The sequence below is a fragment of the Panthera tigris genome, chromosome C1 (genome assembly GCF_018350195.1).
Source record: "Panthera tigris isolate Pti1 chromosome C1, P.tigris_Pti1_mat1.1, whole genome shotgun sequence".
NCBI lineage: Eukaryota > Metazoa > Chordata > Mammalia > Carnivora > Felidae > Panthera > Panthera tigris.
The window spans coordinates 211,239,832-211,263,715 of NC_056667.1; the positions used below are offsets into that span (position 1 = coordinate 211,239,832).

Consider the following 23,884-nt stretch of genomic DNA (forward strand, 5'->3'; position numbering starts at 1 on the left):
CTTCTGGCCCTTGTCTGGCCTCCAGCCACCTGGGCAGACTGCTCAGCCGCCCCTACTCCCCTCCCACCCAGTCACCTCCTCCCACCATCTCCCCACCCTCAGGCCACCCTGCAAACTGTCCCAGGGACCTGGCCCTCCTGCCAGTGGGCACCTGGACCTCTTGGCTCCGTGAGTGGGGCACCTGCTAGACACAGGGAGCAGCACAGGCCTGGCAGGTGTGGGGCAGCCTCGAGGGCCCTCCGGAGCTCCAGGAAGCCCCCATCTCCAGAGTGAGCTCTCAGCCACGTGGGGGTCTGGCCTGGGTCACCGGGTAGGTGCCCCTCCTCGGGATCGGTCCATAGGCCAAGGAAGAGGTGACAAACAGCTTCGTGTCCACACTCGAGCCCCTCCAGGCTCTCAGAGTTACCACTGGGAGGGGGTGGCTGGGCTCAGAGGACTCAGGGGATCTTTCCCTGCAGGGCCATTCCCTGCCCTGGGGCCAAGCGGGCTGGCCTCCCATTCAGAAGGGGCAACGGTGCCCTGTGCCTGGTACACACCCCGTTCTCCAAGCCAGCCTCCCCAGGAGACAGCGACCAGGGCTCCCTATGGCAGAGGGAGGCTGTGGCAGCGAGGGGAGGGGGGAGGCCTTGCTGCATGACATTAGGGCATGGATGCTTACAGGGAGGAGTCAGGAAGGGATGTCTGGGTACTTCGACCAAGGACTGCCAGGCCTTCCCTAGCCAAGCTTGGCCTCAGAAGTCCCTGGCTTTCGTTTCTGAGGTCATGTCTACAGCCACCTTAAAGCCTCCCGCCATACCAGAGGGGACTCTGGTCACCCCATCCTGCCCCCACCCCCTTGCCTGACCAGATTGCCACCTGGGGTCAGACACTTTCCTCACCCACCTGATAAACTCCCTTTCACCGCTAACAGCTCATTTGCCTTCACAGGGCATGGGCCTGGGCACTTGTGCTGCCTGTCCGGGGGGACCCTTCACTGCCCTGGCTGTTTCTCCTCTGAACCTTTTTACCCAAAAGGCTGATTGATGGCCTTCCTCCTCAGATGACAGAACTTGGTGGCTTCTACCCCAGCCCTGGCTCTAGAATCACAAAACCTCAGTCTGCAAAAGGGGCAGGACCTCTCACACTTCTCTCACCAAAAGAAGTGCAACAATGTCAAAATCAATGCTTGGGTTCCGAACCCCTCTCTCAGCAGCAACCCCCTCCCCGCCCCAGCTCCATTGACTTTTTCTGCCCCAGGACCTTGGGGAGGTAGGTGTGGAAACCAAACTGAGGCGACTGACAGCTGTTACCAGCCTGAATCTCCCACTGAAAGCCCCAACCCCAAGTTCCTGGTGCCAGGGAAGCTGGACACAGGCCAGAAGCAGCAGGAAAACCCAGACTTGACCAATCTGAGCATGGTGAGCAAAATCCCCAGACGTGCCCCAACCCTTGGGCCCCACACAATGCACTCAGTGAGGATACTTCCTGGGCAAGAGGCAGCTTCCTCTCGGGAGACCCCAGTGCTACCTGGGATGGGGTTGGCGTGACCAACTATCCCGGGTGCCCGAGGCTGTGGGGACCCCTGGGATACTGGATCTCCAGGACAGCCCCTGACAAACACGGATGAGCAGGCCACCACGGGTCAGCGAGGAAGCTTTGGGGACCGGCCCTCTTTTCATTCTGTGAGTTTCTCGCCCTACCTCACCCCCAGGGAAGGACATTGTCCTGTTGGGGTTTTGGCCCCGGGGTCTCTGCTTCTAGCTGACTGTGCCCAGCATGCCCTGACCCTCTTTGGCTTCCAGAATGCACACGGGCCCCTCCTTTTCTCCACGCAGACAAGTGAGCACACACAGCAGCCTTCACTGCAGCGTCTCCGGGGTCTGAGAGCACACACTTGGGGGTGGAGCGAGTACTTTTCCCCTTGCCCTCACAGAGGGCTGGCAGGCACCCCGGCTTCAACACCGCAGTGAAACACATTTCCAAGAAAAGTCTCCCCGCACCACAGCGAGACAAAGGGGCTGTGAGTCACCTGGGCTGCATTTGGCTGTCAGCATGTGGGAAGGTCTGGAACCTATCAGAGAAGGGGCTTCAGGTTACACGAGGCAGCCCTGTGGAAAGGAGGGTGTGTGGTCCCCGGGCGGCGGCCTCCCGCAGCCCCAGCCGGGCCTCCTGTGCGGATGAGGGGCCCGGGCAGCAAAGGATGATGGGACTCCATGGGTCTGCTCACTATTTTCTCCGTCAGGAAGTCTTTCCTTCTTCATGGCTCTTAGGGAGCCTCAAACGGGCAGCATCCCACCTTGCCATCAAGGGGGCTTTGCCCAATTAGTTCAGTCCCCGAGTCCAGAATCACTGTGCTACGTGTGGTGGTCTTCCCTCAGATCTTCACGGGCTTACAGCCAGAATCATGCACGCCCACCCCTAGACACACACGCACAGGGGCACGTACCCTCCCACACACGTATACACCCAGAGATACACCCAAACCTAGAAACGCGCACAGACTCACCCGAACATACATGTACAGAGGCACAGGGACCACCCCCACCTCACACACACACCTCCAAGGACGCGCACGCACACACACACACACACACACACACACACACACGCGTGCGCGCTCATTCTCCCACAGACACACTCGTATTCAAATACAGTGAGACCCTGGTTCTCGAGCATCCTTCGTGCCGGAAACACGCTTGTGATCCAAAGCACCTGTACATCAAAGCGAATTTCCCCAGAAGAAATCATGGAAACGCAGATGATTCGTATGATTCGTTCCACACCCCAAAAATATTCATAGAAAAGTGATCGCAATGCTGTAATATAATACAAAATAATAAAGAAGATACAAAGAAGAATAAACAAACCAACCTGCCCTTAGCTGTGAAAGCCTCTGTGGCTGGTTGTGAGGGAGATGAGAGGAGAGTTGCTGTGTAGGACGACTTTCGCTATCACTAATAGAAGCACCGTTATCGGCTCGATGGAATCTTTCTCTGCATGGGGGCCATCGTATCAACGGATGTTGACTACGGTACAGTATTAATAAACTCTTGTCATGTATTTAATGTAACTGGCAATCAGGTAGCGGAGGAAAGGGTCTCTCTCTGCAGGCAGCCTGACCTAGAATGAAGCAAAGTATTCCTAAGCTCACTCTTGTCTGGAAAAGCAAAGGACTGTCCAGAGGTGCTTTGAAGTGACAAAAAATACACTAGTCCCAGTTGCGGGCACCTTCCAACATTCTGAAAATCACTGATTTCTGCCAAACACCACAGCCTGAGACAGAGCATCCTAGTATGGGAGATGATCACCCACAATCCCTCAGAGAGAGAGAGAGAGAGAACCGTTGGCTCGGTTGTGATCATGCAACATTTGGCACCCCATACTACTTGTATCACAAGACGTGGCTTGTTCATCAAGTTAAGATGTATTATAAATGTTTGCTCGTCTTGTGGAACACTCGCAGAACAAGTTATTCGCAATCCAACGCTTTACTGTACATGTATTTATCACATCGCACCAAATCACCCTCACACACATCACACAAATGTGTAAGGAGATCTGAAGTCAGAAAAAGTACGCATATGCACACACACACAGACCTAGCACTCCCAGGGAAGCACACCCTGAAACCCCCTTAGATCCTATGCAGCTCCATCATTGCACAGCTGACTCGTGGCCACCTGTCCGTCCCCCATCGGCAGTCCCGGCATCCCAAGCACCCCATGCCCAGGGCCCTTAGCGGGAGAAGAGGTGACACAGATCGTTCAGCAGACCCCCAGAGAGGACAGAGCCAGGGGACTTGCAAATTTGGCCTGAGCCAGTGACACTGACATAGTCACTTTTCCACCGTGTGGCATAATCCAATTACTCATGGCAGGGCCAAGCAAGGAGAAGTCCCCAGACCTCCCAGCTACCTCAGGACGCAGTTGAAAAATTTGAAAATATTCCTTCAGCCTTCATTCCAAAAGTCATTTGGTTTTCAAAGAGTCCCAAACCCAATAAAAACAAACAACTGAAGAATGAATCCTATGGAGAATTACATATGAGAAATGAAAATCACAGTGCTTACAATAGTGAACATTTGGTTAATTATGGTGTACCTTGCATGAAATGAAATGTGTTCGATTTGTAGCTAAATGGAATAATACATAAGCTATACCATAACTTGAAGGAAATACACTTGGATGGAATTTTTTACTATGATGACAACTATGCAAATAAACAAGCAGTTGACAATTTAATGGGAAACACACAGGAGAGAAAATGCAAGCGAGAAGAGGAAATAGTCTTTCCCTACACTTCTGTAAAATGGGCAAATAAACATTAAATCCAGCCACCCACAGAGAATAAAGTCACCATCCCAAGTGTTTAAAGATATCTTCTTTGTAGAAGCAGAATGAGTCCTGTTTCTTGAGTTTGACGCTGGGGGACACACTTCTGCCAATTTGCCATTTCAGAAAGATCCAACTTTAAGTATGATGTTTCCGGTTCACTGATAAAGCATTAAAGCATTTATGCGTGGCACTGGAGATACACAGTTGAATAAAACTTGCTTTATACTCTAAGTCTTCTTGGAGGAGATGGTCCCTGAACTGAGGGTGAAGGACAGGTGGAAGGAAATGTGGATTCCAGTAATGGTTAGGAGACCAGGGGACCAAAATGAACTAGGTGAGAGCAAGGAGGTTGTTTGTGGAGTCCACGGTGACTCTGAGGTTTCTGACGCTGGGCCTGGATGGGTCACAGGGGAATTCAAAAGGAGAGGCAGCATTGGGTTCCAGGATTAGACTGGGGAGAAAGTGGTTCCATTTTGGACCCAAGGATTTGGGGTATCCAAAGATGCCACCCACTCTCCATGGAGATATAGAAGAAGGAGTCATCAGGGTGAGGACAGTGGACAAAGCTTGCAGGGTTGTAGAAAAGAATTCAGAGTGTAAGAAAATAATCTAGGAGCTAACTCTGGGGAAGAGAACTAGTAAAAGGATTGGCGGACGGATTGGACCCGGGAAGACAGAAAGGAGCTGGTCAGAGGTAGAAGGCAAGTCACAAAAGGCAAAGGAAGGTCAAGGCGAAGGGCTAGTCAACACATGAAGGAGCCTCGAGGTGAGGAGGGGCCAGTACTAAATCTCGGGAGGGGAAATCAAGAACATCTTACTGACAGCGATGCCTTTCGTGGTCCTACTCACTCGGAGCAGCAAGGAAAGCATCAAGAAGTAGGTTTCAGCTTATAGAAATCAATTGTCTATAAAAACTTTGAGTCCAGCATGATCCCTAAAGATAAATTGGTCAAAGCTTGTCATAACACAAAAATGAATTACCGGAATCTTCTTTAGCACCCAAGTTACCATAGGCTGATTAGGTGGTTTGCCTGGAGACTAAGTGGTAAGTAATATTTATGATGATTCTTCCTATATAACTCTTTGGTCTAAACTTGAGCCAGATCTCAGGTCTCCCAAGCTTATTAAGAAATTGTAAAACAGGGGCGTCTGGGTGGCTCAGTTAAGTGTTCGACTTCAGCTCAGGTCATGATCTCACAGTTTGTGGTTTCGAGCCCCATGTCGGGCTCTGTGCTAACAGCTCGGAGCCTGGAGCCTGCTTCGGATTCTGTGTCTCCCTCTCTCTCTCTGCCCCTCCCCAGCTCGCACTCTGTCTCTCTCTAAAATAAATAAACATTTTTAAAAACTTTAAATATAAAAAAATAAATTGTAAAACACATGTTAACAAATTAAACACAAACTTAACAAGTTTTCAGTTGGTTTCCTTGGATAAGGTGACCCAGATTCTAGGTTGATATATATTGAAAAATATGACATATATTGGAAACACTAAATAAAAACATAGTATGTAACAATTTGTAATCGTTTGTGTGTGGATTCTGGGTAAAACTGTAACCCACTGAAAAGTCTTGCCCTGGCTTGTTAAAAAAAAAAAAAAATCACGTGGCAAGAGTCCTCATCCAGGAGAATATGAATGCTAATCTCTCAAAATCTATAAACTACACAGTGTAGCTGCTGATGAAATCACCAAATAAGACAGAGAATTTATCCAGGAGAGCAAGATGTCTGAATCCTTTAAAATTTGGTTAGTTGTTCTCATATTAGGAATGGGGGGGGTGGTGCTCAGGTAAAACCTCACATAAAAAGCTAGCCAGGCAAGGACTGTCCGAGCTTCCTCTCGAAGGGCAGCTGTCAGGCTGGGCTTCAGACAGGATCGGTTTTCTTTACAAAAGACCATGTAATGCTGTTTACTACTCCTAAAATACATAAGAAGTATGATCAGAGTCCTCCTTCTGTAACCAGATGACCGAAAAATGGTTGAGCCAGCCCTGCATACCTTGGCCTTTGGCCCCGTTTCTCGAGGAAATGGTCTTAACAAATATTTCATATCACATTGAAAAACATTTGCTCGTTCCTGAGGGCGTCTCATCTGAAGGAAAGAAAGGCTGGGGTACTTTAACTGGTTGGTGCTGGGGATACTGGAATCAGGAGGAGAGTAAGTGAAGATTGCAGGTACTCTTTTGACTTGGTCCTCCCAGTTCCGGAAACTATGAAACTCTACAGAATCCCTAGCAGGAGGAGGCTTTGGGCCCTTGTACCCAGGCACCATCAAGGCACTGGGGCAGCCATAAGCTCTCCATGAAGTCTCATGACCTTGTTTCTTTTTGCTCCTCTTGAGCCGTGAAGGACATCATTTTGGGTGAGAGGCAATAAGGCCTCAACGTCCAACCGTTTGTTCATAAGAACGTTGATTCCAGCTGCCTTTCTTCCAGGTCTCCGTAAACAACTCCCAGTTAAAGCAGGAGAGCCTGGCCTTTCTTAAGAGCTCATCAAACGTTACCTCCAAATAGCCCTTGGGAAGGAAAGTCAGCTATGTGATTCCCATCTCCCCACCTGGGCTAGGAAGCAGCGTGCACCTTGGAAGCTTGTCCTAAGAGAACAAGCTTGCAAGATGGACAGCGATGGACCAGCTAACAATGAGCCCTTTTTGGCCCTGGGGCCCGGCTGAGCCTCTGAGAACCCAGCGCTTACATTGTCGCCGGCAGGAGGCTGGGGTGCTCTAGGTGACGGGAGTCCTTCCCCGTGGCTCCAAGGAGCTGGGTCATTGGTTTTCTTACAGGAGAGGACATTGCACAGTTCCTGTTGCACAGTTCAGGCTGTGTGGCCCAGCGGGGCAGACAGGAGAGTACAAACACGGATGCCCCCATTTCTGGCTGGTCTAGCCTGTTCTTGCTTCTGTCCTGGGTGGAAAACAGGAATGGCTCTGGCTGTACTGGGGTCTGCAGGGAAGGGAGTTGAGCAGAGCATGGAGGCCAGGAGGCCCGGGAGGCTCAGAGAAGCCCCTGAAGACAGCCTTCACCTCCAGCTGGGATTCTCTCCCACAACACCCAGGAGCCTACAGCCGGCCCAGGGAGGCTGCAGGAGCACAGTCCTGACACAGCAGGACACTGATGGCCGGTTACAACCACAAAGCTAAGCAGCTGCCCTCTGAGGTGCCAGGACCCTCAGTGAGCAGGGTGCTTTGCTCAGTGAAGGGTCCCAACCCAGCACTCAGCACCATACACCCCTCCCCCCGCTGCCACAGCCTCCCTCTGTCATAGGGAGCCCTGGTCGCTGTCTCCTGGGGAGGCTGGCTTGGAGAACGGGGTGTGTACCAGGCACAGGGCACCGTTGCCCCTTCTGAATGAGGGAGGCCAGCCCGCTTGGCCCCAGGGCAGGGAACGGCCCTGCAGGGAAAGATCCCCTGAGTCCACTGAGCCCAGCCACCCCCTCCCAGTGGTAACTCTGAGAGCCTGGAGGGGCTCGAGTGTGGACACGAAGCTGTTTGTCACCTCTTCCTTGGCCTATGGACCGATCCCGAGGAGGGGCACCTACCCGGTGACCCAGGCCAGACCCCCACGTGGCTGAGAGCTCACTCTGGAGATGGGGGCTTCCTGGAGCTCCGGAGGGCCCTCGAGGCTGCCCCACACCTGCCAGGCCTGTGCTGCTCCCTGTGCCCAGCAGGTGCCCCACTCACGGAGCCCCGAGAGGTCCAGGTGCCCACTGGCAGGAGGGCCAGGTCCCTGGGACAGTTTGCAGGGTGGCCCGAGGGTGGGGAGATGGTGGGAGGAGGTGACTGGGTGGGAGGGGAGTAGGGGCGGCTGAGCAGTCTGCCCAGGTGGCTGGAGGCCAGACAAGGGCCAGAAGGGGGGTCCAGGGCAAAGGAAGAGTGAAGAGCAGAGAGGGAGTCCAGGCAGAAAAAGGGGAGGTAGGGTGGGGAAGGGGGGCTGGCAGGGCAGGGGCAGCAGGGGCAGCAGGGGACTCCAGGGAGCATGTGGAGACAGTGGGCCTTGTGGGCGTCCAGGTGAGGAGGGGGTCAGCTGGTGAGAGGCAGGAGCTTGGCCAGGCAAGGTGGGCCAGCAGGAGGAGGGTGGGGCCAAGGGCTCAGAGTGGGGGCCTGCAGGAGGCAGGGCTGGAGGGCAGCAGGTAGGGGGGAAGGGGCAAGGGAAGGGGCAGGGGAAGGGGGAGTGCCGGGGGGTAGGGTAATAGTAGGGCTGCTTTTTCTTCATTGCTGCCAGGGAGCAGGTGAGAGCCTGACCCCAGGGTTCTGGAATCTAAGGTCCATCGGCCTGTGTTGCTTTAGGATTTGTCCTTGTGACCTCAGAGGCGGACAATTCTTGAGAGAGAATTGCCTGCAGCACAGCTGTGCCCATTGCAGAGATGAGGAAACCGAGGCCCTGACGGAGGCCTTCAGAGGCAGCGCTTGGGCTGGAAATAGGTGTGTTTGTCCCAGGGCAAAGCCTCTCTACAACCTAAGCCAGCCCAGGTTAGGCCCCATCCAGGGGCCTGGGGGGCACAGCATCCTGGCTGGTTCCCTCCAGGGACATTGCTGAGACCTACCTAGCTGGTGCTCTGGCATGGCCCCACCTTCCTGTGCACATTCTCCCTCCCCCAGGAGTCCCTCCACGGGGGAATCAAGAGGCTCAGCCAGTCTCTGAGCTTGGGTGGACTCAGGAACTGAGATGTCTGAACTCAGGAATTTTCTGGAATGGACAGGGGTCCCATGTTTGTCTCTGGGCATCCCCAGCCCAGGGAGCTGGGGGTCAAGACAACAGAGGTAATGATGGAGTCAAGAAGCAAGAGCCTGGAGAGCTGAGTCCTCCTCGGGCTCTGGGCTGGGACGTGGTGAGCCCGGCATGGGGTGCCCCAGGCCAGCCCTGTTCTGCCTGCCTTCCTCCCCCAGGCCCAGTAGTAAGGACAAGTGAGAAGAGTCAGGCAAGAAACCTCTCCGCTATGACACCTTCATCATTTGTCACTCACATAGCAACATCCCTGGGCTACTGGGGTTCCAGGAACGACCTGGATAAGGCTGCCCAGGGCAGTGATGAAAGTTACCTAAGATTGGACACCGGATGGGGCAAACCTCATGTGGAAAGGGGTGAATCAACATCCGTCCCACATGTGACTTTATGGTTTTTCCTAGAACTTCTGTGAGCTTAACAACCAGGACTAGGAAACCTTGTTTGGGGGTTGGGGGGGGGGGGACTAGTGGACTCACCTCCCAAGAGCAGCTGACCCTCAAGTCTCTCCTCTAGATCCTTCATTGTCCCCTAGCAAATGCCCGAGGAATCCTGAACCCCATCGGGCCACCCCTGGGTCATGGCCACTCTGGCCCCACAGGGCACAGAGCTTCTGTCCAACAGTTGTCAAGTCCCCGAGGCCACTGTCGTTCTTTTGCCTGCTCTTTGCTGACCTCCACGCCCCTCCTGGCCTCACTTGCCTCACGGTAATGGCTCCCTTGCAAACACCCCGAGATGCTGGCAGGTCGTTGAAAGGGAGCCCCGTGCCTGCCTCTTCTGTGCCCACAAAGGGAGCAGAGCCCCGGGGGGTTGGTTTGACCGAGCCCCAAGTGGAGTGTGGGGATCTGAAAGCGAGGACGGTGGGGATGCTCCCCCTGCCCAGGTAGAGACCGGGGCGGCGTGTCAAGCCTCCCAGGGACCCCAGCGGCCCAGCCCGGCATGGGAGCACCTGTCTGACCTCTGTGCACCCAAAGATGGGTGGAAAACCATGAGGTGCCTCATCCAGTCAGCTCTGGGGTTCTTCGTCAGGGGCCATAGCTGAACCCTGAGCTTGTGAAGGGGCAGGAAGCCGCTGAGCATCCAAGCTGGGAGGAATGGGGACGGGTTAACACAGCCTGTGGGAGCTGATGGCCCAGGCCACCTCTATGGATGTCACTCAGCATGGATCCGAGAAGTCTCAAGGACTGGAGTCTGACCGGCCCCGCACTCCCTACACAGCCTCACCCCCGCGCTCATGCAATCCTGGGGAAAGAGGAGAAATCCTGACTTAACCAAGCCCGGGGTCCTCAGAACAGAAGTTAGATCCTGGAAAAACTGAAGGCGCCTGTGGTCCCATCACACCTGAGTCTGGGGACTGGGAGGTGTGCCGGCCTCATGAGCGTGACTCGAATCCCCGGGGAAACCCCCCAAGTTTAGAGATGAAGGGAAGAAAACTCGCGGAGGGGACTGGAGGGGACATGGTTCCAGTAACCACTGCGGTTAGTTCAGAGGGAAACATCCACAGCCCACAGCCGAGATGACTGTGCCACAGCACGAGGGCTCCTCCTCAGGGCGAGAGCGAGGATGCCGGCGTGAGTGGGAGCCCCGAGAATGACTCAGCACCGAATGATGTCAGCCAGGAGGTGCAGACACTTTCTTGGGAGCGAGAAGAATATAACCGAATGCTCTGTCACAAATTTACATCGGGCTCACTCATCACGACCCCTCAGGCACAGGCCACTGGCTCAGCGTCGCCACAGAGGGCCCCCCGGCCCACGCTCATGCCAGAAATCCTTCTAGAGGCCCTGCGGGCAACAGGTGCCCCACTAGGCCCTGCCGACGCAGTGCGGTGCTGAATTAAGGCTCCGTCCCAACCGCAGGCGCTGCCTGGTGAAGAAGGCAGATACCTGAACAGATAAGATGCCCCCATATCCTCCTCTGCCAAACGGGGCCTACGTTCTCACCATGCTGCGGGAGCCCGCACCGCTTCCTTCCTCCCCCGGCCTCCAAGGGAAGGACGGACGGTGCCTGCTGCCCTGGGCCCCGGGCTCTTCTCCGTGCTAGCCGATCCTGGTCACCAACAAAGCACAAAGAACACTGTAGAGCCGGGGGCTCAGGGGATCTGTGCAGAAACACGGTGGAGGGCGGGGGGTCAGGAAAGCCCCGCGTTAGGGGGAGGTGGGGTTGCGTGGCTGGGATTTGAGAGACACAGAGCGGGAGCGAGTGTCAGGGAGGTCAGGGAGGCAGCTGCCTGAGGACGCAGCAGGTTTCCAGGAGGCTGGGGGCGGGAGGGGGGGTGGATATCTGAGTATGGATTGAGTGGTAGATGATATTAAAGTGACTTTCAACTTCGTTTCCTATGATGCTGGCACATGATGGTTGCATTAAAAAGGGTCCTTGGGGCGCCTGGGTGGCTCGGTCGGTTAAGCGTCTGACTTCAGCTCAGGTCATGATCTCATGGTTTGTGGGTTTGAGCCCCACAGCGGGCTCGGCTGCTGGCAGCATGGAACCTGCTTGCGATTCTCTGTCTCCCTCTCTCTCTGGCCCTCCTCCACGCATTCTCTCCCCCCTCCCTCTCTCTCAATAAATAAACTTTAATAAACTAAAAAAGTGTCCTTCACAGAAGACAGGCATCCTAAAGTACTGGGCTGAGATGTCACGAGGTCAGTGGGAGCGGGCAAAGAGAAGAAATCCATGAAAGAAGGTTCATAGGAGTTGACTGTGGTGGCAGCTGGGCACAGGGTCCCGCGGAGGCAGGGTGAGGTCCTGCAGCAAACCACACCCGGGCCCGGCTATAGCCCGGGCAGAGTTTCTGCTCTGGCAGAGACACAAGCAAACAGGACTGGCCCGTTAGACCCTCGGGGACGTCCTGGGCCAGTCAGCACCACGCCAGGTGGGAGCTCAGTGTGGTCATTTTAGGACTCTACCAGGGTTGAGACGTGCTTCCAAACTAAACCCCTCCATCACATACGTGAATGAGCCCCAGAAAGTAAATGAGAATCATCGTAGATTAATGATGCTTAACCGTGGTTGACCTAATCTGCTTTCAACTTCACCATGTTTGATTTTGGTAGACTCAACTTTTCAACACCCCTATCACCCTTGTCCGCAACACAGACCCACGCCCTCCACCCCTTTCCAACACCCAATCCAGAGACAAATCTGGGTTTTGGACTACGGCCTGGAGCACCCGCGTGGCGTCCAACAGCTGGTAGTGCACCTGCCCCTCTTGGTCTGTACCACCGTGGTTTTGCCCGTCACGGGACTATTTCACGGAGGCGCGTCTTTACGGTTTTATGACTGTGAATGGAAAATGGCAAAGTGAAAGCATTGACACCGGCAGTGGGAAACAACCACGCAGGGAGATGGAAATTGTGAGGTGTGCAGAAGCAGCCAACCTTGAACCTGAGTCGGCTGTACCTGGGACGTAAGCCAGCCAGCCGTGCTCCATTGTGAAGGATAAGAGCACAGTCACAGAGCTCGTGCTGGACTTGACGTCTCCAGGGCTTCTTTCTTCTTTCTTTCTTTCTTTTTTTTTTTTTCTTTTAGCTCATTGCACTGCTTACAATTTATTTGAAGAAGCCCATGGAAAGAGAAATTTGTACAGTTTTTTTCCTGCTCTTTTCTGTACTCCATTTAAAAAGAGAAAACCCTTTTTTTGTCAATTCTGAGGTTTTGCCTTTTTACCTCTTCCTTCCCACTTTTTTTTCTTCTGCTCTTCTCATTCCTCTTCCTTGCTTTCCTCTTGTTTTTCTCCTTTCCCTCCCCCAGCCCAAACTCTCAAAACAAAAGTTGTACAGATAACAGCACCTTCCCTTCTTCATATGAATTGAAATTTTGTCTCATATCTAAATAGAGACTTAATGACATTTGAAATAGGCTTTTCATTATTACTCATCCCATTCAAAAGAGATAGTGTGTATATTTCTTTGCATGTAAGCAAAGGACTGAAAATGAAAATGAGATTTTTTTTTTCATATCAAATTGGCAGAGATTTGTTCAATGGCAGTCCTTAGTGCCGGCAGAACTGTAGGGAGGACATTCTCAGGTGATTTCTGAAGGCAATTTGGCAACATGTATCAAGAGCCTTAAAAATAGCCTACCTACTCTTTGACCCCAAGGAACACAAACATCTGTCAGTTCCATTTTGGACTAGATGTAGTTTGGAGTGGCCTGGAATCTAAGAAGGGAGAGTTAGAAAGAACGTTTCTCCCTTTTGTTGGGCCCTGAGAAGATTACACTGGGGACAGAGGGGGTTACTGGACTTCAGATAGAGACCACATGGTCAAAGGTGAGTCCTCTAGGGGACTGTTAGGCTACAGAGAGGGGGAAGCCTGATGTAGGGTAGCTTGGGCACAGGGAGCCTGAAAACCTGGTGACCACCTTGAGAGTTCTTCACACTGGCATGCCCTCCTGTTATCCCCATACCTTCAGAAATGTAGGGCTGAAGGGTACAGCCTGGCTTCAGCTGTGAGATCTCAAAGTCAGCTGGATTCTAGCCATCCCTTGAGCTCTAGGTGAGATTGGCTCTTCTGGACCTCAAGGGTCTGGGGAAGGAAAGCCCTCCGTGGGATGTTCTGTTCCATGGACTACAGATGGCCAAAGCCTTCCCAGATTTTCTGCAAGTTCCCAGGGCAGGGGTGGCTGACACCTCCATGAACCCCTCTGGCCACCATGCTTGTTAGCCTCTCCCCAAAGTTCCGCCAAGACTCCCCGCCCACAGGCAGTCATCAGTGTTCTGGGCATTTCTGAAGTTTGGGGGCTACAGAGAGATGGGGAGGATTCATGTCCCAGAAACACAAACTTTGGCTTCTCAGTCCAGCATTTCCCCAGCTAAAATGGCCACGGCCACTCTGTCCCTAGGGGACAGTCTCAGGCCGGTTTCCACATGGGCCCCAGCCTCTTTCTGGCAGGCTTCTCTCACCCCACTGCTTTCCTGACCCTTCTCTCTCTCTCTCTCTCTCTCTCTCTCTCTATCTCTATCTCTATCTCTATCTCTCCCTCCCTCCATCTCGAGCCCCTGAGCTGTGACCCAGGGTCACGCTGACACCTCCACCCTCAGGTCCCACCTTCTGCCCTCACAGTTGTCAAGATGATTCCCTGGCTAAGAGGACACGGTGCCAGTTGTTATGGTGATCTTTTCATCCTGTTTTAACTGAGCCTTGGGGAATCGGGGTGATGCCTGCACCCACCCTTGGGTTCTCAAGGAGAATGGACACCCCAGAGAAGCTAGTTCTGAGGTGGCCAGAGGTGAGGAAGGAGAGACGCCAGCTGAAGTGACCAGCAGCAACCAGGAAGATTTTGTGGACCATGGGGCATTCCTCAGGGTTTCTGAGGTGGGCAGGATAACACCCTCCCCACAAAGATATCCGCATACCAATTCCCAGAACCTGTGAATGTGTTATGTTTCACAGCAGGGGGAATCAAGGACACTGATGAAATTAAGGTTGCTAATCAGCGGACCCTAAAAATAGGGAGAGTAGCCTGTATTATCCAGGTGGACCAAATATAACCACAAGAGTCCTTAAAAGTGGAAGAGAGAGAGAAGAGAAAGTCAAAGGGGTACAATGTGAGAAGGACCCAACTCTTTGTTGCTGGCTTTGAAGATGGATGGAGGGGCCAAGAGCCAAGGACCACGAACAGAGCATTCTCTGGAAATTCTCAGGAAATTCAGAGCATTTCCTGGCCTCAAGAGCCAGGAAAATAGGTTCTCCCCTGGAGAAAGCTCCAGAAGGAATGCAGTTCTGCCAACCTCTTGATTTTCACCCAGTGTGACCTATGTCGGACTCTTAACCTACAGAGCTGTAAGAAGATGAATTTGTGGTGTTTTAAGCCACTGAATATGTGGTCATTTGTTACAGCAGCCAAAGAAAACTGATACAACTTCCCAGACGCTATCAGGGAAGAGAACCTGGTAAAAGTCTGTGTATCTTGGGTCCCTGGGACTGTAATGAGAGCATTGAAGGCAAGATGGATCACCCGGGACGCTGTAGAGGTAAGAAACATCCAGGCCACATACGCCCCGTGTAGACCTCATCAAAGACCATGAGGTGAGTAAGTTTGAATCTACACATGACCAGGTCTCCCAGGTCTCCTGGAGCCACCTGCCCTGGGGGGATTCCCAAGGGAGGTCCTGCAGGCCTGGAGGCTCAGAGATCTGATGGGTGGGCCTCATGGAGCTCACATTAGCCAAGCTCATTCGGAGAACCACAGCTCCCAAGGCTGCAGGACCTTCTGATGAGAAGGCCTTGTTCCACTTGAGCCGAGATCCCCAGGAAGTGAAATCATAACCAGAAGGCGTCTGAGCAAGTTCTGTGATTTGACTATTTCCAACCATGGCTACACAGCCTGACAATCGCATCCACAAGAGCCTCCCCTGGCATCAGATGGGCTACGCATACCCATGGGCCTGGTCTCCCCCAGCCCACCCCCGACAGAGGGTAGATGGGGCTGCCAGTGGCCCATCCGTGACAGTTGTCCTTTTTCAGTGTTCTCACAATGACAGCCAAGCCCTTGTTCTGGCCCAGGAGCCATTCTGTCTCCTAAAGGAAACTTAGCTTAGGGCTCTTAGACGCCATTATCTGTTGATTTTAACCCCTAGCTTTCGGACAACAGTCTTATTTCCCTTCTTTCCATGTCATTGGCAGAAGCCTCCTAGTAGCTTCTGTGCACTGTCAACATCTCCCAATTTATTTGTTCTTGAGACAAAAAACAAAATCCTCGGAGAGAGGGGTGTGAGTGTGAACAGCCTGGGCACCCACATGGCCCCAGGTGTCCCCACCCAGGAAGCCTCCTTTGTCTCCAACCCAGCAGGCTGCAATTTCCAGCCTCGCCTCTCTTCAGTGGAAGCCCCCCCAGTGTGGACAACCTAGCGCCTCATACCCAAGATGCTCCTGCTCTGTCAGTCCGGAAGCCTCTTTGGCTGGAAGACCAGCCCCTTCCTCTCCAATTTCCTCTCAAAATCTGTAAACCTCATATTCTCTGTGGTCTCTGGGGCTCTTTGCCATATTTGGTATTCTTTTCAACTGCCCAACAGAAAGCCAACCATGAGATTCTCCCCTGCCCCCTCACCTGTCACACTAAGTGGCTGTATGACCTTCGGGATAAGGTATTTAACTACTCTAAGCTTCATTCTTTAATTCCACAATGATTTATTGAGCACCTATAAAGTGTCAGGCAGTGACTTAGAAAAGGTGCCAGAGGGGCACCTGGGTGGCTCAGTCAGTTAAACGTCCAACTTTTGGCTTTGGCTCAGGTCATGATTTCACAGGACGTGAGTAAGAGCCCCGCATCGGGTTCTGTGCTGGCAGGGTGGAGCCTGCTTGAGATTCTCTCTGTCTCTGTCTCTCTCTCTCTCTCCCTCCCTCCCTCTCTCTCTCTCTCTTTCCCCCTTTCTCTCTGCCCCTCCCCTACTCACACTGCCTCTGTTTCTCTCTAAATAAATGAATAAACTTAAAACAAATATTTTTAAAGGAAGAAATTTTGCTAGAAATATAGCAGTAGGCAAACCCAACCAAATCATCCAACCAACAAAAATCCCAGCCCTCCAGGAGCTTACATTCCAAGGAGAGAAGACAGACAATAACTAACTAACATATATACAAAGTCAGGAGGGTGGCAGGTGCCAAGGAGACAACTAAAGCAGAGAAGATGATGGGGGTTGAAATGTGAAATACAATAACCAGAAAAAGCTTACTGACAAGGTGAGCAAAGACCTGAGGAAGCCGGCTTCAGTTCCTTGGTTGCAACGCGAGCATCAGAATGGCGTTTACCTCATCAATCGTGGTGAGGATCGATTAAGTTAATCCATGCACAACATTTAGGTTACTGCCCGGCCCACTGCAAATGCTTCACAAATATTAGATATTGTTATGATCCATGACTTTAATAAATGCTTTTTTGAAGTCTTCAGTGTTTCAAAAGCATTCAATGTAGTCTGTGTTGGGAACTCAAAGATGGCCAGCGTGACACGCAAACCAAGGTAGTCTTTCAAAAATCATACACAGGGGCACCCGCGTGGCTCAGTCAGTTAAGTGTCTGACTCTTGATCAGCTCGGGTCTCGATCTCATGGTTGTGGAACTGAGCCCCGAGCCGGGCTCCACGTTGAGTGTGGAGCCTGCTTGGGATTCTCTCTCTCTCTCTCTCTCGCTCGCTCGCTCTCTCTCTCTCTCTCTGCCCCTCCCCTGCTCAAGCTCCCTCTCCCATGCCCCCTTCTCTGTGTCTCAAAATAAATAAATAAATATATATTTTTTAATCATAACACAAACATCACTAGTCAGCTGCCGCACTCTGCCTGCCTGGGCCAGGAGTCCTTCTTAACCTACTCCTCCAGGACCAGTCGTCAGCAAATAATTGGAATTGGCAAGCAAAAAGAACCTAATACGCCAGTCCCTGATGCAGCTGCAGTTAGGGACAGATTCATCTTTTGAACTCCCTCCACTATCCTTCTCCATGTACTACGTGACAGTAATCTCCTCTGTCACCAAGAGCTGACATTCCATCTCAGTCATGCTTCCTGTGACATGATCATCTCCATCTGCTTTGAGGGGCAAAGAAAAGAATAATTTGGAATCCACCACCGACATCGTGTAAGACAATACAAACCAGCCTACGTGGCTAGTCGTCTAGCTGTTATGTGTTATTTCTTCAGGCATCACCCAGTAAAAAGATCTTAACTTCCTACTTGCTGCGTTTCCTTGATGTGACAACAGGTCTGAGTCATTGTTAGGGGCATGTATGACAGGGGATCCGATGTTCTTGGGAAGGAAAGCGGCTGTCACACAGACGCCTTGTTCTTCCCACATAATTGTGAAATTTCCACAATATAAACACAGGCTTCTTCTCACTGCACCCTCTCCTGAGCCTGTTTGAGACAGTCCCAGTGTCCAAATATAGCGACACATTAGTAGTATCACTACTTGGGGGCCTATGAAACATTTGCTCAATGGAAATCTTCTTGGAACTGTAAAGCAAGACCAAACACAATTCAAGTGTAGAGAATGATTACACTTCACCTTTTATGGACCAGATGTTCATAAAGAAGACACACAGGAAAAGAACACCAGGCTCGGTCAGTTGAACGTCCGACTTTGGCTCAGGTCATGATCTCACGGTTCATGAGTTCAAGCCCCGCATCGGGCTCTGTGCCGACAGCTCAGAGCCTGGAGCCTGCTTCGGACTCTGTGTCTCCCTCTCTCTCTGTCCCTCCCCCGCTCGTGCTCTATCTCTCAAAAATGAAATAAACATTTTAAAAAGAAGAAGGAGAAGGAGACACACAGGAAAATGCAACCAGAAAAAATTATGCGTCAGCGTTTACACCAAATGCTCTCTAATTTTCCTTAGGAGGGACGCCCGATGCCTAGGCCAGTGGGAAGTCTTGTCCTAGCATTCACCTGGAAGCTAGGTTTTATTATGAACTTTTAGTTTTTGTAAATATCAAACTTGGAAAAAACTTGAAAGACACAAATACTTGGTTACGTGTCACCAATTTTATATATATACACATATATGTGTATACCCACACCTTTTTTTGCTGAACACTTTGGAAGTAAATTGCAGACACAAGATCGCTTTCACCCTTAAATGCTTGACTTGCTTCTACAAAAAGAAGGACCTTCTGTTATACAACCAAAATACCATCACCACACCCGATAATAGCAGGAACACAATAATATTATTTAATAGTCAGTCCTTATTCAAATTTCCCCAATCATCTCCTAAATGTCATTTATATCCTTTTTGGAAAAAAAATACCACGTGGCATCCAGTCAAGGTTCCCACACTGTTTAACGGGTTTTCACGGAGAGCTGTCCCTCCACCTCTTTTGGTCTTTCACGACATTGACATTCTTTAAGCGTCTCGTGGACTATCCCTCAATCTCGGTTTACCCAGTGGCTTCCTCATGATATAATTCATATTAACTCTTTGGGGCAAGATGCTACCGAGGTGAGGTTGTGCCCTTTCCTAATAGATCACATCAGGAGGCACATAATGTTAGTCTGTCCCGTTATTTATGAAGCTCATTTTGCACGTCTAGTTAAGGCGAGGTCTGACAGAACTCTCCACTGTTACCAAAACGTAACCTGCCAAAAGATGCTTTCATGCCATGTGAACATCCCGTACCCAACAGTGCTTTGCTCAATGGCTTTGGCAAAGGTTGATGCTGTTGACTGAATCTGTCGTTATGGGAGTCTTTGCAGAATGGTGATGACCCAATTCTATTATTCCTCCTTTATTTATTAGCTGGCATTCCTCTGTGAAGACGCGCTGGAACCTGGGAACCTGGGTCTCTAATTGCCATACATCCCATTTAAAACGGCAGGAAATCGTCGGCTGGAAGTACGATCAGGCACCATGTCGGTACACGGCTGCCAGGTCCTTCTCCTCATGCTTCTTTCCCTCCAATAGATTCACTTATCGAGTACTTTGCTCCCAGCACTGGACAAAGCACTTTAGGTACCCGAGATCATTTAATTAACTCCAACCCCCCGGGGGCTAGCTGGTGTTAGTCTCGTTTTGCAGATGAAGACTGCAAAGCTGTCTGTCTAAGCTGGTGTTAGTCTCGTTTTGCAGAAGAGGACACTGAAACACCGAGAGGCAGCTTGCCCAAGGTCATCCAGTAAGTGACAGACCTGAGATCTGGAACCCTGACGCAACTGACCAAAAAGGCTGTGTTCCTGCCCAGCCACTTTCCTAAGCCACTGTGTTATCCTTTTTTGTATATAGATACAACAATTCAGGTAGTAGCTGTCCTTGATTTTTTTTGCTGATTCCTAGAGAACTCCTCATCCTTTCCCCCTGAGTATCAGCCATGCATAGTAAAAAGGCCAAAGGACTAAAAATAGTGACTGTGGGATCATGGATCATTTTTATGTTCCCCTTTATACTTGTCTGTATTTCCCAAGTTTTCTACAATGAACACGCATCGATGGTTTGGGCAAATTTCTAGTTGACAGATTCAGAAAAACTCTTCTTCAGAGCCATCTGTCCCTGTTAGAGCCAGGCCCAGAGGATCAACACGTGGACACATGCCTGGGCTTATCTGCTGGTAAGTGGCCTTTTAGTGACATACGTGATTCGTTCTACACCAAACCAACTGGGGGAAAGAATGCAGTTCAACCGACGGTCCATTTTCCCAGAGTCCGAATCACAGCCTGGCTTTGTGCAAGACTGCAAATGGCTCTCAAGGACAGAGACTGAGCCTGGGGCCTCAAACTTTACAAGGTGACAGCGAGACAAGGAAACACACAAGAAACACTTTTTGAGAAAGCCAAGCTAAGAGATGCCCTGTCAGCAGAGCAAGAGAAGTGGCCACCTTCCCTAAGGCCAGATACACAAGAAGTTACTGAGGCTTCGACAAATTTCCAGAGGGGAAGTCAGAATCACAGACCACAAAGTCCTTACTCTGAGACAGTTTATAAGATTCTGGGCCTTTATAACTTTCTCATGCTTCTTACGCTTGGTACTCCATGTCTGTTTCCCTATAGTCTTCAGCAGAAGGGGGGAAATGCCTTTAAAAAGGAAACAAAGAAGAATTAGTAGGAAGATGGATCTGCAGGGCAAACCTGTATAATTCGGAATAACAAAAAGCCACCGCAAGACAACTCTTACACGTGGAGCGCTTGGAGGCCAACTACTTCCAACCTCAAGAGGAAAAAAAAACCGTGAACAGGCTGCAAATCAACAGCTTTTCTTAGATGCATTGGAGAAATGAGGTCACAGGGTGAAGCACCAGCCCGAAATCCGGAGAGAGGGGGGGGGAATACAGAGAAGCGAGACTCACCGGAAACAGAAGTCACCATGGGAGCCGGCAATCCGTAGGAACCCTCAAGCAGTCTGATGAATTGCTAGAGGCTGGGTGCAGACTAGCATGAAGGTTACAAGGCCCTGGAATACTTTCCCGGGGTTTATTTACTTCCAGGAGCCCCACCAGGCTCTCACTGTGAAAGTAGGGAAACTTCTCCAGTTGTCAAGCACAGGGAGGGAAAAGTAACCATTTTCAAACACACTTGGGGAGAATGTAACGGTTTTGAAAGAGCAGAGCATCTTGTTCTCCTTAACAAAGGCCTGAATCCAGGCGAACTGCTTTACCAGAGCCTTATCTGCCCTGGGAGAGGGGCAAGGAGACATTCCAACGCCTCCAGGCTTTCAATCCGCTTTCTTTCGGGCTGTCTCCCCCTCCCTTTAGAGCCCTTAACACATTAATCACAGTTATTTCAGATTCCCTACCTGGTAATTCCAAAACCATTGTCATTCTGAGTCTGGTTCTGATGCTTGCTTAACCGACTGAGCCACCCAGGCGCCCCAGTCATAATCTACTTTTATTATACTGGAGCTTGTTGATGTGGTAAATGCAGTGGGTTGAATAATGTCCCCTCCAAATTCATGCTCCCCTGGAACTTCAGAATGGGACCTTATCTGGAAATAAGATTTTTTGTAGATGTAATTAGCTGTACTAATATGAGGTCATACAGGGTTAGGGTGGACCCTAAATCCAATGATTGATGTCTTCATAAGAAGAGAACACACAGGGATACACACAGACACACGGAAAGAAAAATAATAAAGCTATCGTTGAACTGAACAGCACTATCAATCAATTGAATCTAATTAACATTTACAGAATACTTCACCCAACAACAGCATAATATACATTCTCGCCAAGCTCACATGGACCATTCACCAAGATAGACCACATTCTGAGCCATGAAGCAGACCTAATGAGTTGAAAAGAATAGAAATCATGTAAGTTATGTTATCAGGCCACAGTGAAATTAAACTAGAAACCGATAACAAAAAGATAGCTGCAAAATCCCAAAATATTTGGAGATTAAACAACACATTTTTCTTTTTTTTAATTTTTTTTAAATTCGTTTTTGACAGAGAGAGAGAGACCAAGCACGGGCAGGGGAGGGACAGAGAGAGATGGAGACACAGAATCCGAAGCAAGCTCCAGGCTCTGAGCTGTCAGCACAGAGCCCAACACGGGGCTCGAACTCATCAATCGTGAGATCATGACCTGGGCCAAAGTCAGCAGCTTAAGCGACTGAGCCACCCAGGTGCCCCTAAACAACGCATTTTTAAATGACATATGGATCAAAAAAAGTCTCCAGAACTTATTTTGAAAATACTGTAAATGAAAATGGAACTAAAACTTATCAAAATTTGTGGGATGCAGTAAATGCAGTGCTTAGAGGAAAATTTATAGCATTGAATACACATATTAGAAAAGAAGAAATATCTAAAATTAATAATATAAGCTTCTACCTGGAGAAACTAGAAAAAGAAGAGTAATAGAAACCCAAAACCAGCAGAAGAAAAAAAAATGGCAAAAATTGGAGCAGAATTCAATAAAATTGAAAATAGGAAATTAATAGAGAAAATCACCAAAACCAAAAACTGGTTCTTTGAAAAAAAAAATCAATAAAATTGATAAACCTCTAGCCAGACTTATCTTAAAATTGATAAGCCTCTGAATTACTAACATCAGAAAAGAAACAGGGGCAGTCAGTGCTGAACCCATGAACATCAAAAGGATAATATAGGAATATGATGAACAACTCTATGCCCACAAATTTGATCATTTAGATGAGATGAACCAATTCTTAAAAAGCACAATCTACCAAAACTCAAGTAAGGAGAAACAGATATGAATAAGTCTATTCAAAGAAATTGAATCAAAAGCCTTTCAAAAAAAAGAAAGCCCAGATGATTTCACTGGTGAATTCTACCGAACATTTAAGGAAAAAAATGATCTAACTAACAGACGAAACTCTGCAAGAATTAGTGATGACTGGGAGGCATTTATTTTATAAACCAAAACAGTTATCAAGAGCTTTCCAATGGATACATCAGAAAGCAGACTAATAGTTGAGAGAATGTGTTAGCTAGATAACTTCTGAAAAAAAAACTTATCTTTTATAGTGTGACACATAACGCAGATCTAAATGACAATATTAAGCAGAATAACAGATTAGATTTTATCACAATTTTAATCTTTATAAAATTGTTTGGTGTATTTGCATTTGTAACATTAAACTAAATAACCATTAAGATGGGCTGTCAAATTTTTAGTTATACAATTCAATTATACATTTAGACTATGAATCATTCAAGTAAAAAGCCTTGTTTGGGGATTCTTTATAGCTCAAAAGTTTGCAAGATTGAAAAGTTCCAAAATCATACAAAACAATATCCATGACGTGTTTGATAGGGGATTAATATTCAGAGTATATACAAACCTCCTAAAACTCAAAAAAAAAAAAAAAAAAGAAAAGAAAAACAAACAACCTGATTCAAAAATGAGCAAACAACTTGAATAGACATTTCCTCAAGAAGGATATGGCCACTGAGCACATGGAAAGATGCTCCACATGACTAATCATCAAGGAAATGCAGTCAAAACCACAGTGAGTCCAGGGGCACCTGGCTGGTTCAGTAAGTAGAGCCTGTGACTCTTGATCTTGGGGTTGGGAGTTCAAGCCACAGGTTGGCTGTAGAAATTACTTAAAAATAAAATCTTAAAAAAAAAAACACCTGCACTGAGTTCACAGAAGGCATACAGAGGGCTAACAGACCATGAAAAGATGCTCCACATCACTTATCATCAGGGAAATGCAAATCAGAAACACAATGAGATATCACCTCACACCTGTCAGAATGGCTAAAATCAAAAACACAAGAAACAAGTGTTGGTGACAATGTGGGAAAAAAGCTACCTTCGTGCCCTGCTGGTGGGAAAGCAAACTGGTACAACTACTGTGGAAAACAGTATGGAGGTTCCTCAAAAAATTACAAATAGAACTACCCTACAATCCAGCAATGGCGCCACTGGGTATTTACCCAAAGAATACAAAAACACTAATTCGAAAGGC

General features: G+C 49.6%; 1 protein-coding gene and 2 long non-coding RNA genes across 5 annotated transcripts in view; 1 reads left to right on the forward strand and 2 right to left on the reverse strand.

The window, feature by feature from the left end:
- Positions 1 to 20,973, reverse strand: part of GPR55 (G protein-coupled receptor 55) — a 43,126-nt gene extending 22,153 nt beyond the window's left edge. The window contains exon 1 of the mRNA XM_042995607.1: positions 20,794 to 20,973. Coding sequence (XP_042851541.1) covers positions 20,794 to 20,812 — 19 coding nt within the window. The 5' untranslated portion in view covers positions 20,813 to 20,973. The remainder of the gene's footprint in view (positions 1 to 20,793) is intronic.
- On the forward strand, positions 200 to 2,818 carry LOC122241045. 2 transcript variants are annotated; one of them, XR_006220978.1, is made up of 3 exons: positions 200 to 310; positions 1,237 to 1,397; positions 2,612 to 2,818. It is a non-coding gene; the product is annotated as an uncharacterized LOC122241045 (long non-coding RNA). The 2 variants fall into 2 exon arrangements; XR_006220977.1 differs by having other exon boundaries at positions 2,634 to 2,818.
- LOC122241044 lies at positions 6,055 to 8,438 on the reverse strand. Of its 2 annotated transcripts, none has more exons than XR_006220975.1 (4): positions 7,848 to 8,438; positions 7,005 to 7,213; positions 6,310 to 6,402; positions 6,055 to 6,229 (listed from the first exon to the last, which is right to left on the reverse strand). It is a non-coding gene; the product is annotated as an uncharacterized LOC122241044 (long non-coding RNA). The 2 variants fall into 2 exon arrangements; XR_006220976.1 differs by having other exon boundaries at positions 7,005 to 7,252.
- Positions 20,974 to 23,884: the final 2,911 nt, after the last annotated feature.